The 14,750-nt window shown below is 39.9% G+C and overlaps 1 protein-coding gene across 2 annotated transcripts in view; it reads left to right on the top strand.

Annotated features, from left to right (window-relative positions):
* The window catches only part of CNTNAP2 (contactin associated protein 2), a 1,008,227-nt gene that overhangs the window by 820,655 nt on the left and 172,822 nt on the right, over nt 1-14,750 (top strand). For both annotated transcript variants that reach the window (XM_057431243.1, XM_057431244.1), the window contains exon 14: nt 11,333-11,489. In XM_057431243.1, coding sequence (XP_057287226.1) covers nt 11,333-11,489 — 157 coding nt within the window. The remainder of the gene's footprint in view (nt 1-11,332; nt 11,490-14,750) is intronic.

The raw sequence follows: 14,750 nt of genomic DNA, 5'->3' as shown, positions 1-14,750 counted from the left end.
TCTGAAGTCAATACCCCACTTTCCTGCTTGTCCCCTTTTACAATGGAATTTGAACTTGTTGAGACTTCTCTGTAGCAACAGCATCATTACTGATGTCTCATACAGCTTCTAAAGTCTGTGTGTACTAAGTACACCCTTTAAAAGGTTAGTCCTGTGTTTCTCTGATTGTTAATCAGAGGCTGTAATAGTCTGTACCCCAATTTACAGGTTAATCTCAAAATAGCAAAGCCTTGTGAAATGAAAGGGTTTGGACTGTAGAAACGTGAAAAGAATAAAAGCACATTCTGATGGGAGCTCTTGTTTGGGAGCATTATCCTTTTACACACTCCTTTTCTGTCTCACATAGCCCTTGCTTAACAGATGGCTTGGTTTTGGACCTCTGGCTTTAATCTTTATTGGTCCCAGAACAATAGTTTTTGTGTAGTGTAGCTGTCTTTATTTCAATTTGAATATGCTCCATGGTCAGCCTGCTCTATGCTTTAGTGCTGAGGCTCATTGGGTTATTTTGTCCTCATTTGAAATCCATTGCTGTTGTATGGAACGCAACACATTACAAGTAATGGTAATACATGTTTTGCGTTGGTTTTATTTCCAAAAGATCAGATACCTTCCAGATTTGGGATGGTGGGTGGTTTGGGAGCAGTGTGGCTACCATACAAACAGGTTAGTGTCTGTATTCGTTAGTGGGAGTTGTGGCTTCAAAACTGGGCATGCACACTGTGTAACTGGGGAAAAAAGAGACAAATTTTCTGAGACAGCATAGGAATAGCAGTGTTATTATCAAGAAGTGCTCCACCCCTGGTGGTGTTCGAGGCTGGGTTGGACAGATCCTTGGGTGACATGATTTAGTGTGAGGTGTCCCTGCCCATGGCAGGGGGCTTGGAACTTGATGATCTTAAGGTCCTTTCCAACCCTAACTATTCTGTGATTCTAAGTGATGGCTCTCAATACAGCAGTAGAGGCACAGTGAAAAGGAAGAAGTAAAACTGATTGTTTTGAGGTTCCTCAAGGGTCAGCAGGGAAAGAAAATCGACAGCAGCAGCAGCAGCTGCTGCAGCAACCTCATCGGCAAAAGAAAACCCTTGTGTTCCCCGAAACCAATTTCCAATTGTGCTGCGGTCCATGTTCCATATGAAGGGCCACATATTAAGTTCTCATGGGTAGAGAGAAGCCTGAAGTCCTTATGGCTCTTATAATGGCTTTTTGCTTTCAACTTAAACTGCTGCTGGGTTGTGCTTGGCAGCGGGGAGCAGCAGTTTGAAAGGAGAAATGCTTGAGAGAGGTATGGCACCTCTGAGGAAAGGCCTCTTGCAGAAGTAGCTTTCATCACTTCAGCTCACCCGAAGTGTAACTTAATTTACCTTGGGATCTTGTTAGTTTTAGTTCATTTGTTAGCAAAATAACAGCAGCAGCTCTTAAGGAGTTGTCATATTTAGTTCTGTGTAGGCTGTTATTACTGCAAATCAGATAAAATGGACCAGCAAGACACGCTTTGCTGGATGATGTAGGTACATAGAAGAATATTATCTGTTTTCTTCTCTGTAAAGGTTAAAGACACTCCTATGTGGGTGTGTGAAGCAAGATCCCAAGAGTTCTTTAGTGATTTTAAATTTATTTAAAGAATGTTTTGATTGTCTTCATGATATATTAATAGCAAGGGAGTTCATTTAAATATGTGATCACAGCATGCAATTCCGTGATATTAGTATCATTGACTGATAACCTTTCACAACAGTTATTTTTGCCTTTGCCCTGTCACCACATAATGTATTGAATGCCAGCTTAAACAGCCCTCTTTTTATACTCAGTCTGCTATAATAATTTGAGTTTGATGTTACAGTCCCGTATAAATCATACCACTTGTAAGAGCTGTCATTGTTGTGCTAATAACCACAATTTCTGAGATCTTTCCTGCTGTAAAATCAAGCTGTAGCTACAGAAAACTTCCAACTGCATCCCCTTATTGAAGTAGCATCAGTGAGTTTCTGGGCTTTTTTTATGCCCTTTTTAAGAAATTAAATAAATCAGGGGGTTTGGGTGCATAAACCTGCAAAGTGTCTGTGGTAATGCGTATGTGTGGATGCTGTTTACCTGCCCATCAAAACTGGGTAGAGGGAAGTTTATCAGCTGATCACAAAAAGACATTTCCCCCCTTAGCAAAATCATGGAATCCTGTGATTTATTGTTAGCACATTCTTTGCAAGACATGACATGGGAATGTGCATTTTGTCATGACATGGCTGGGCAATCTTCAGAGCGAGTTGTACGCTCATGTCAGGACTTTCCCGGCTTTGCTGTTGCTGACACCTGAGGTTCTTGGGGTAGTACTAGCTGTCAAAAGCCTATTTATAATGCAGTTACACTTTCTAACTGCAATTTAGGCATCCTGTTTGTCTTCCTCTCAGAATAAACTCTGTAAGCCCATTGTTTCAGCACAGGTAGTAAAAACTGTAGTGAAATCTTTTTGTAGAATACTTATATATGTTATTTTTATCCCTTAAATGACTTTTTTTGGGTATAAAAGTGCTTAGTTTTCCTTTTCCCCTTAGCATTGCCTTAAGCAAAGGCACTGTTCTTTGGCCTTAAATGATCCAGTGAATTTACAGTGTACAATTAATTGCAATACCAGCAACAGTACACAGTATTGTTAAGGATAGTAGGGACTGCGGTGATTTCATAATGAATTCACATTAAAACCCAGCAAACAGTAGCATACAAGGACATCTGGCAGCTGCTTTCACCAGCTAAATCTCACTGCTGAGACTTGATTCAAAGAAAAATAACAAGTCAGGCTTGGTTAGTAGTGCTGCAGCTTGGAATATGAGTCTTGACAAGGGAAAAAATCATTTGTACTGTACTAGTTTTTCATGAGCTGGGGTGAAGAGTAAATCACTCCAATGGCAAAATAAAGCTGTCAGACAGCCTTTTTCATAAGGTGCCATTGGACAGCAATATGACAGTTCTCCCTCCTGATCTTTTTTATAGGCTGCTAATTCTGAAAGAAAAGTCATCTTTGCTTAGATTTTTGTGGATCCAGGCTATGAAAGTTTAAGAAGCAGCTGTCACATTAAAACAAAGTTACAGGCTCAATAACCAGGAGTATCCCTGTTGCCTTAGTGAAAAGGTGCTTTAACCAAGTGTTTAGTGTCTAGGATATGATTCTGTATTTGCTGCTTTATATTTTGAAATTATATATTTAATATAGACATCTGATATTATATCTATTATATCTATTATATATAATATAATATAATATATATATATCTATTATATCTATTATATATAAATCTGTTCCTTGAAAAATTATCAGGCAAATATACCGGCACATGAGAACGCTTTCGTGCACTGAAGAACATGGTAGTAGCCATCACTACCATGAATGTGAGGCATGAGCACCAGCAAGCAGGCATTAGTTCTTTTTCTCAAACACTCAGAGAGGTTTCTTTCCTGTCTTTATTGAACATAGATTAGAAAATTTAGGCTGTTCCCAGGCCAGTATTTATGTACCACCACATAACTGAAGCCCAAGAGGTACAGTGAGGACTGATCGCAGGAGTCTTCTCTTTGACGATATGTAGGAGAACCAGGGCTCCTGGCTGGGCATCCAAATACCTCATTTCTAGTTCCTGATACTGGAGGTCATGGAGGTTCTTCTAGTTTGGGTTATGGATGATGGTTATCCTTGCCTCCCCTGCAAAAGGCACTGCTTTATGGCTGTGGAAGAAAAGGACAGGTATTAATTCCTAGGTGCTCTTAAGAAAACAGTGAATAGGGTGTGTTATATTATCTTCACTGAGATTTGGACAGAAAAGGATAGGCCCCACTATCTGTTGTAAATAATTCAATAGATCTCAACTAAACCCTACTTAATTGAGTATTGTCTTTTAAATGTTTCCAGGTAAAATCATCAGCAGTATTTTATGTGCTTTTCATAGAATCATCAAATCAAAGAACGGGTTGGGTTGGAAAGGACCTTATGAGCACGCAGCTCCAACCCCCTGCCATGGGCAGGGACACCTTTCACTAGACCATGTCGCCCAAGGCTCTGTCTACCCCGACCTTGAACACTGCCAGGGATGGAGCATTCACCACTTATCTGGACAATCTTTGCCAGTGCCTCACCACTCTCACAATAAAGAACTTCTTCCTTATATCTAACCTGAACTTTATCTGTTTAAGTTTAAACCCATCACCCCTTGTCCTATTGCTACAGTCCCTGATGAAGAATCCTTTTCCAGCATCCTTGTAGCCTCCTTCAGGTACTGGAAGGCTACAGTGTTTTTCATTTTCTGTTAAAATCTTAACAACTCTTTTCATTTGTAGATTACTTTTGAAGTATGCCATAATTCTGAGCATCTTAAAAAGGAAAAAACCCACCTCTTTCTAGGTGCTGTTGCATTAAAATGACTTGGCCATGAATTTTGACATCAAATTATATCAATTCTTACATTAAAAAGGAAGCTGAGAATTTATGTATTTCAGGGTTCTCTTTCTGAGCAGACTTAAAATCTTGAATTGTCACAAAGTTTACTTTTTTTTTTTTTTTGCAAATAAATAGTGCTGACAAATATACCAGCCAGCTCAGTGCATTTATAAGGAAAATGAGTGCCCCATGCTAGTCATAATAAAAAAGTTTATTGGATACTAGCACTATGACAACAGAACTAAAACAGATGCAAACACCTACAGTATGGAAGTTGTCATAAATAAAGGTTTACGAAACCAAAGGTCATATTTCCATTAACTCACAAGCAGCTCTAAATTAGGTAGTCCCAGTTTTCTGTTGTGGCCCAGGATTCTTTTCCTCTGTTTTGCTTTTACTGGTTTGGTTTTGAATCTCTGTTTTCTGCCCCAATTTTCCAAGGTGCTCGAATTCACCATTTATGTTGCTGTGAGGGTTTCACTAATCTAACTCTCAGTCATTAGTAGAATGATAACCACTGATGCAACTCTTTTCATAAATATTAAGCACTGCTTATTATACCTTTCCTCGTTGCCTACAAAGAAAAAGGATTTATCTGTTAATGAACTTACAATAACAACATAAGAATTTACTTTAAAATGGCCTATGCAATTCATGTGTATATATTGCCCAGCACAATGGAGGGGATTAAACCATGACAAAGGGCAAGAAGCATTACTGAAAAAAATTGAAAACCAGGAAAATATTAATCAAAAGAAAACCAGTCTAGATGCTATCACAAATAAATATTATATGTTAATTGTCATTTTATCTTAGAAGGCTCATTTAAGAAGTCACTGTCTGCATGGGTACTTTAATGGAAATCTGGAAACATGACCTGCCAGCCAGACTCTTCTCTTAGCTCTGTTCTCTCAGTTCCAAATAATTCATCCTTCTGGGTGATCAGTTAAACTGCCACAGGCTTCTTCACAGCCTACCTGGCGTGCAAACAGGAGTGGAGTCTGCTCTGCAGTTGGGCATCTTAGGTAGGAGTTGCTGCTGTTGTCTTGAAGCTCTCAGCACCTGCAGGTTCAGTCTAGGTGGGCGCTTCCAAGACACAAGGCAGGGGATGGCAAACCTGCAGTGTCTGATCAGCTTCAGATTGGTCTAAGCATGTACATAATAATAAAGATGAGCAAAATAAAATCAGCATGTCACAGATGGAGTGACACACTGAAGTCATAAGAGAGAAGTAGCAATAAGTTTATTGATATGAAGCCGTGATTTAACAAAGTTCAGTGGTAGATGTGACAGTGATTTAACGAGATATGATGGTGACATGCACTTGATGATTTACTGCATAGGGGACAGGGTCTCTCTTCAGGGAGGCCCTCCTGTTGAGTTATGAGATTCTGAGAGGACACCCTTGCATTCTAAGCTCCTTTCTGAGAGGAGTTTAGGTGCAGCTCGGTCCAGACTTGGTCAATGATTTATGTCTAAAGGATTATATCATAGAATCATAGAAGGGTTTGGAAAGGGACCTTAGAGATCATCTACTTCCACACAACTGCCACAGACAATGACACATTCCACTAGACCAGGTTCCTCAAAGCCCCTTCGAACCTGACCTTTGAATACTTCCAGGAATGAGGGAAAATGTGCACAATCAGTCCTTTGTATCACTTAGCTAAGATTTCAAAGTTTCAGCGCACTTATTCCCAATTCACTTACCAAGTGTCTGACATGGTGAGGAATCTCTCAACCTTGAGAAGCACCCCTACTCAAGGGGAGATCGTGGCATGCGGCTTGCTGCCATGCAGGAGAGCTCAACAGACCTTAGGCTGTCCACTGTTTATGGAGTAAGATAACTGATTGTCAGTCATATTTGGATACTGACTACAGATCTTCCTTTCTTCAGACTTGGCTTGAGTAGGACTTTACCCAGCACTATAGTTACAAGGGCACATTGCTGAGATTAGCCCTTTGTTGTTGTGTTGTTATCTGTCTCCCCCAAATCCACTTTGAGGTGGTGCAGCCATCACAACTAGGCGCATCCATTACAACCACCACTGGCTGTTACCACGTGAGTAGGGTTACAGGAAATAAAGGGGAGGAAGGGGAGAAGGTGGAACACACTAGGACAAACTAGGTCAACAAAGTCTACCATCTTTGACACCCTTGACTTTAAGAATCCTAAAGTGGAATATGTGGATGTACTTAATGCATGAGTGACATCAAACCACGTTTACTTACTTTTTCCAAATACTGAGTCCTAAAAGCTGAGAAAAATGGATCGCAACATTCATAAAAATGATTTGACCTGAATGGAATACGTACTGCTGATGGTATAAGGAAAAGAGATGGCAATAAGCAGCAAGGTGAAAGCCATGAAGCGCACAGCCACATTAGCATGCTGAACTTTTCAAACGGTGACAAAATTATTCCTTCAGTGCCTGTTTCTTCAACGCAATATCAGATAGAATTCCTTCACAGGCTTTAATGAACCATGAAATCAAGTTAGCCTTCTGTGAGACTAAAGGTACTGTATGTTATAGTATAGCTTAATGCAAAATACACGTGTTAGGAATATATTTCATTCCAAAAAATGAAGAATTATACCTGCCTTTCCACATGTGCAGGCTGACTTTTTTTGAAGTGTTGTCTTTAATTTCATCATTGTGTATTATCCTTGGGAAATAGCTTTCATTTCATTTCACCTGTGATTAATTTAGGCTCCCAAATTGTAGTACCTTTGTGAAAGATATCTTGGGGCCTATTCTGCTGGTAGAAAGAACTGGGAAATTAATTCAACCTGTGATGGCTTAAGCTGTTCCATTAACAAATAAGTGAACAAAAGAATAATTTCTGAAAATAATAGTTATGCACCTAGTGTGATCGTTGTGGACATTTCTTAGTATTTATTCTGGAATCTGTAATACTAATGGATGACTGGAATGGTCCCATTTACAAAATAACAGCCAAATAAAAAGAGTTCAGTTCAAAGCTGTGCAGTCCAGTAAATTATCACCTATGTACTTGCAGGGGAACAGCTGAAAGTAGTCATTAAAGTTAGGCAGCGTCCCCAGTGAGCAGTTTTCACAAGTCTTTTTTCCAGAGGTTCTGGCTTCAGTTTGCAAGTGTTCCTGGCTTTTCTGACCCAGAGAGAACTCAGGAAAACTTCCTGACAGGCTGAAGCAGGATAATCCTTATCCAGAGCAGGTTGTAGCTTGCTTTGATTCCATCAGATGCTGATGGAATATATAGGCTCAGAAAGGAATTAGGCAAATTCCTGGGCAGTGGATCTATAAACAGCCACTAACAGGAATGGGCAGAAATATGCCCTCTAGCATGCTTAGCACCCTGAAATGATGATGGGGGAGTGCAAAAACAACCAACCACAGGTAGCAGCAAAACTCAGCTCTTGTCTCTAAATACTGGCTCCCATTGCTCCTGTCAGGTGAGATGGGCTGTGTTCATAGCAGTATCAATTTCTGTTGCTATTTCCAAAGTAAGCGCTGAGAATGGGAAAGAGCTGGGACAGAGAGCCAAGGGAAGAGCCTTGGATAGTCACCACTGTTGCTCCTTTGTTTCCAGAAGTTATAAAAGGTGCATAAGAGTAATTGCTGGAGCGGAGAGCAACCTCCTCCCTTTCAGCAGAAGCAACACATTTGCAGTCATCCTTCAGTAGCCATGGGAGTCAGCCAGGCTTTGCAGATCCTTCTTGCAAGAAGTGCTGTCTTTTACTGAAGGAAGAATGAAGAGATTGGAGGAAGTTTCTATGGGGAGGCGATGGTGAATGAAAGAGAGGCATTTAGCTTCTCCAGGTAGTTTACAAATATGAAATACATCATCAGCCCTCTGATGGCTCTATTGTGAATGGAGTTTCCTGAATGCAGGGTGGCATGGAGAATCGGCCCACTTTATTCAGCTCCCTAATCTGAGTTCTCATGGTATTGTGGCTTCACATATTTGTGCTGAACAGTTTTGAAATAACAGCCCTAAAAGGGTGAAAGTAATGCCATTTTAATTAGTTGCATTTAAAAAGAATAAAGCCAGTTGGTTTTATTAAGTCGGTAGAATATAAAGTGTGCTTTTTAAAGTTAGACATTTTGAGACTGTTCACCTACATTAGAAATAAATATATTATTGACTGTTAAGAGTTCTGTTCATGCTACGTTAACTTTGGCTGGGTATGTTTTTACATTAAATGAAATGGTTCACACAAAGATACATTTAGGAGATGAAAAAGGAATCACTTTTTTATGACGCTCAGAGATCTGTGAGACTACAAAATAATTCCCATAGTCCTTTCTCCTGAAAGTTCTATAGGGGCGGAGCAGTTCTTGATAGAAAACACTTATGACCAGGTTCTTTACATACTTTGACTGAATAACTGCAAATGTAATGGGCTAATATTGCACATCGACTCAAAACCTTGTATTTTGCATTAATTTTAACCGAAGTCCAGCACTGCAAAGCCATTGCAATCACTGTTAACTGTAATGAATGTAAATTGTTAGAGGCATTTTTGTGTGTGTGAGGGAGACCCAAATCACTAAAAATATGGATTGAATCTGATGTTCTGGCCATACTTGTATGCCCACATGCTTCATTAAAATAAGCTCAGCCTTCTGCCCTTAGAAGACTGTTGTCACACCATAGCTATTAACTTAGTCTGTAAGCTTAATGAACCTCCTAAAAGCTGGATATCTGTTGTCCATTTTCCTGGTACCCACATCTTAGTTGGATACCATCATTGCTTTTCTGCTAAGTGACTGAGTAATAAACACACAACAGCTTGCAAGTAGCTTCTTTTCAAGAAGGGACATGGAAAGGCATCCTGGTCATAACTCAGTATATATAAACTTCTTGCAGCAGCCCTCAAAGGAGAGATGGGTTTTGCACAAAAAAGCACTTCTGAATCAAGACTTGATTCTAATCAAAATCCCAAGGGAGGCAGAAATTTTCTCTCCTGTTACTTCTTCTTATGATGCTGTTTGTCCACAGAAGCTTGGGGAAAAACAGTCAGTCAATGACAACAACAAAAAAAAGCTACCTCATGACTCAAAATTTGATTCTATAAAGAAAGGTAACTTCAAAATGAGAAGAATTATACAGTAGGAGCTTCAGATATCATTAATGCTGTAGTTGGATCCTGTATCTGTCATTCATTCACTGTAGAATTTACCCTTTACATGCTTATTAAATAATCTTTAAGAAGCCAGGGCTATGTATTCTCATACCAGATGAATTGTACTGCAGGTTGGCAGTGCTGCTGCAGCATTCACATGGTACACTCTTCTGACTTGCAGTACTTAGTTCCATGATAATCAGAAGCTAAAATGACCAGTTTAGGGTCCAGAATCAAGTCTCATACTATTACCATACCCACTGCATTAGCACTACAGCTGAATATCATACTGTGCAGCATAGGAGCAGCTTGTAAAACCTTTAGCCACCACAAATTTTTCACACTGTTGTATTTTCAATAGTGTCATTTTATATGATGTTTAACAACTCGGAAGCATTGAACAACGCAAGTGTTTTCAGAGAGCTGTCCCCTTTTGAGGTTTGGTGGCTTTTAACATGTGTCTCCATCTCTGGAATTTACTTTGGAGTTCTGTGTGAGTTACTTTCAACATATGCCTGGGTTAAATAGATATATGGTCTAGATGATGAAATCTTATAATGAAATGGCTATTTTTAGGATTATGGATGTCATTTTTTGGAGATGTGCGAGATGATCAGAAGATAATGAAAAGTAGAATAGCTATTATGTAAGGTTTTACTCATAAAATTTATTATATTCCATGCAAATAGCTTCATTTGATTTAATGAGGAAACACTGGCAGCGGAAACACTGGCAGCAATTACATGAGGGGAAAAAGGCATTTTAAAGAAACATGTTTATAGGTTGAGTTCAATCACGTTTTCTAAATGTGAAAAATCATTGAGATAAGTACATTGAGATTGATTGAGTTATTCACTTGGGTTTGAAGTTAAGCTCAGACTTAAGTGTCTTGCTTCGACTGGAGGAATAAAAAGAAACTTTCCAGTCAGGGTGATTTTCCAAATTAGAACTAGGGGGGATTTGTTTGTTTATTTCCACATAAGAGGCTTGGTTAGTCCAAAAGCATTAGAAATAAACTTGGGCCGGTATATGAAAATAACTAAGATACAGACCCAGTGCCAAGAAATATGATTATATCAAAGTTCAGATCACCTTTGCTCAAGTATTAAATTGTATCTATCTACCAATCTATGTATCTCTCTCTATATATATGAATACACATGCACACACATTTTTTTTTTTTGAAAGGGTTAATATGCTTTTGGAGTATGGTAATCATAGAATCATAGACTGGTTAGGGTTGGAAAGGACCTTAAGATATCTCTTCATGCATTCCTTTGCACCAGCTGGAGAGAGCGTGATGAACATGTTTGTTTTCCAGTGAAGAGAGATTAATTTTCAATTAAAAGCTGTTACTAAAAAAGAGAGAGAGAAAAAAAGAAAATGAATGCACCTTTCTGTGCAGCATTTTTGGTCTGCTATTGAATAATCCATCTGATAGCTTACTGTATGAATTTGAAAGTAATTGAAAAGAATTATGGAAACCTGCCCACATATTTTCATTATCTAAACTGAGAACAATTAAAAAGCTAAACAAAGAGCATACAAGATAAAAAATACTTCATTAATTTCAATCCTTATAAATTGCATGAATACAGAATGGAGAATGTGTTTTGTTTACCTGGGTAGGTCCTTTGAATTGCTCAGTATCAATGACTGCGTTTGTTTGCCAGGAGTGCGGTAGGGCTGTCCAGTTACGTGCTGTTAACATCTGCATATTAAACATCTGAGCCCAAATAGCGCATTGTGGAGCTCTACCTCATTGATGCATCGTAACTTTGCATTTTCATTCCTTGCAGAAGGGAATCCATACACCTGGTGGGTTGGCAAAGCCAATGAGAAGCACTACTACTGGGGCGGATCAGGACCTGGCATTCAAAAATGTGCCTGTGGCATTGAACGCAACTGTACAGATCCCAAGTACTACTGCAACTGTGATGCTGACTATAAGCAATGGTGAGTGGCTTACCATTCTCACCAAGGGTGAGAATGACCAGAATCTCTTTTAACTTTAGAACACTGCCATTATTTTGAATGTCTTTTGTTTACATATTTCCTCTCTTGACAAAGAACAAGGGCAAAATGTGATCCCTCCTGCAATGTATCATTTCAGTTTTATTCACAGTACCAGTGACTGTCAAATATAAGGAACATATTTATATTTTCAAGTCAACTGAGCTGTAGAAAAGAATGCTACAATTGGAAAGTCAAGTCCCAGTAGGAAAGGTCAGCGTTTTGGCTACCCATGCAACTTTGTTTCCATCATTGAATCAGAATGGTTTGGGTTGGAAGGGACCTTAAAGCTCATATAGTTCCAACCCCCTGCCACAGGCAGGAACACCTTCCACTAGAGCAGGTTGCTCCAAGCCCCGTCCAACCTGGTCTTGAACACTGCCAGGGATGGGGCAGCCACAGCTACTCTGGGCACCCTGTGCCAGCGCCTCAACACCCTCATAGTAGGCATTTTTTTCCTAACATCTATTCTAAATCTACTTAGGCTTAGAGAGTATTATGGAATTAGGCTCTGTATTCCAGAGAAAGCTACTGCACTTTGGATGAGATAGTTAAATATTCATTGGCCTGTTGGTTGAGAATATAGCCCTTTTGGGATGAGACAGAATTGGTTCTGGTTTCTTCTCTAATAGTTATTGATTCATCCCAGGTAGAACAATTTTAACAGAGGGACTGAGGAAGCCCTGTCTGAGAGTATTTTACGGCCTGGTAACAGAGGCAGTCTGCTGTGAGGTTAATTGATGGGTGTTTAAACCCATTCAGGCAGAAAAGAGAATTAAAGCTGCATCTCTGATATTCCTCATAACAATGAACCTACTGTGTAAAGCTTGTCACCATTTTGTGTAAGACCCTGTCTGTTCTCTTAAAACGCTTCCTGTATAAGCTTTAACTGTTTGTGTCTCTTTTGTCATGAGGGGCAGCATCGTATTTTACAGGGTATGCAATGTTCAGTGGCCACCTGGAACCATACTGTGTGAACTCTTTGCCCGTTAATAGCAACCTGTTAGTAATTGAATCAATACTGGTTCATTTTGTATTAATTGAGAAATTCATACACCTATTAATATAGAGCTATAGTACTTTAATAGTATGCAAGAGATTTAAAAGGAAAACCAAAAAGTGTAGGGAATGACAGAACAGGTTGGAAGGGACCTCAGAGTTCATCTAGTCCAAAGCACCTGCTCAAGGAGGTCCACCTATACACAGTTGCCCAGGACCAGGTCTATACAGCTCTAGAATATCTCCAAGGATGGAGACTCTGCAGCTACCCTGGGCAACCTGTGACAGTGCTTGGTCACCCCCATAGTAAAGAAGTATTTCTTGGGGTTCAGAAAAAAAAATTCCTGTGTTTGAGTTTGTGCCCCTTGTCTCTGGTGCTGGGCACCACTGAAAAGAACGTGGCTGTCCTCTTTGCACCCTCCCTTCAGGTATGTAGAGACGTTGATGAGATCCCCCTGAGCCTTCTCTTCTCCAGGCTGAATAGTCCCAGCTCTCTCAGCCTTTCGTCATAGGAGAGCTGTTCATTGGGCTCTAGTAATTTCATTTCTCTCTTGTACTGGTGGGCTCAGAACTGGCCACAGTACTGCAGTGTGGCCTTACCAGTGCTGAGCAGAAGGACAGGATCTCCTCCCTCAAACCACTGACAGCACTTTGCCTAAGGCAGCCCAGGATACCATTGGCCTTCTTGGCCACAAGGGCACATTGCTGGCTCATGTTCAACCTGGCATCCAGCAGGACTCCCAGGACCTTTTCTGCCAACTTGCTTCCCAGCCCCAAGCATGTTCTGAAGCAGGGGGTTGTTTTTCCCCATCTGCAAGACTTCACACTGCTCTCTGTTGAACTTCATGATACTTCTGTAAGCCCATTTCTCCATCTTGTCAAGGTCCCTCTGCATGGCAGCACAACCCTCTGGCATATCAGCCACTTCTCCCAGTTCAATGTCATCCACAAGAATGAAGTATGAAAAATACAGAATTATAGCAATAAGGGAAATCTTCCAGGCCCTGCAAAAGTGATAGATTAGGATATGGGAAATCAAACATTGCTATAGGCATTGCCATGCTAAGCTCCGACATAGTGAGGAAATGCTGTTAGCTACAATCTGGGCAAATTATAGTACAACACAGAAATAGGGAAGTCAGTATTATACACAGAGGAATCAGACACGGTGACACACTTCAGAGCTAGAATTATATAGTGAAGAATATAGAGGGCCTACAGGGGTGCTGGAGAGGGCATTTGGCATCAGGGACTGGAGTGATGGGACAGGGGGTAACGGGTTTAAACTTAAACCGGGGAAGTTCAGGTTAGACATAAGGCAGAAGTTCTTTAATGTGAGGGTAGTGAGGCACTGGCACAGGTTGCCCAGAGAAGTGGTGAATGCCTCATCCCTGGCAGTGTTAAAGGCCAGGCTGGACAGAGCCTTGGGTAGCATGGGCTAGAGTGAAGTGTCCCTGCTCATTGCAGCGGGTTCGAATGAGATGATCTTATGGGCCCTTCCAACCCTAACCAAACTGTGATACTATGACTGACTCAATAGTGTGTGGCAGGAGGGAGGTAGGTTTGGTTCTCTGCCAAATTGGTAACAGTAAAAGGAAGGCACTGTAATAATAATTAAGATAATGGCAGAATTAGGAGTACTTACGGTTTTCATTGCTTGAGGCACTGGATGTATATCCATGAATAATAGTCTCTATACCATATGTTGACTCTTTTCTTTTAAGTTGAGGGCAATACATAAGGGAAATATCACTGACTTTTGATCTCTTCTTGTGCCTACTCTAAGAGTCACAGATGATAATCTAATAAGCAACATTCACTCAATATTACTTTTCTGTAATCTCTACTCTCCTTAATATGTACGGAGATTATATGGAATCTATCAATAAATACAATAATATAATTACTAGATTTTTTTACTATCTAAAATAAGATGGCTGTCACAATAGATACATAGTTTTTACTCAGAACATCAAACGAGAAGACATTTATACAGTGTTTCTCTGGATAGATATCAGGGTTTGGTTTTTTTTTGCTGGAAACTTCTATGTATTACATGACAATATATGACAAATAGTTATACAACTGGATATTATATTTTAATCTGTGGTGTTTGTAAAGGAGATTTTGTTCAAGATTCATTTTTGCAGTATCTAGCCTATTCCAAAGCCATCCCTTTTGGGTTTTGGATTTCTTTTTATGGAG

Source organism: Pezoporus wallicus, unplaced genomic scaffold, assembly GCF_028554395.1.
Source record: "Pezoporus wallicus isolate ANWC-B61680 ecotype Strahan unplaced genomic scaffold, APGP_CSIRO_Pwel_v1 scaffold_11491, whole genome shotgun sequence".
Classification (NCBI taxonomy): Eukaryota; Metazoa; Chordata; class Aves; order Psittaciformes; family Psittacidae; genus Pezoporus; species Pezoporus wallicus.
The sequence above is the reverse complement of the archived record's forward strand: the minus strand, read 5'-3'. Positions and strand labels throughout refer to the sequence as shown.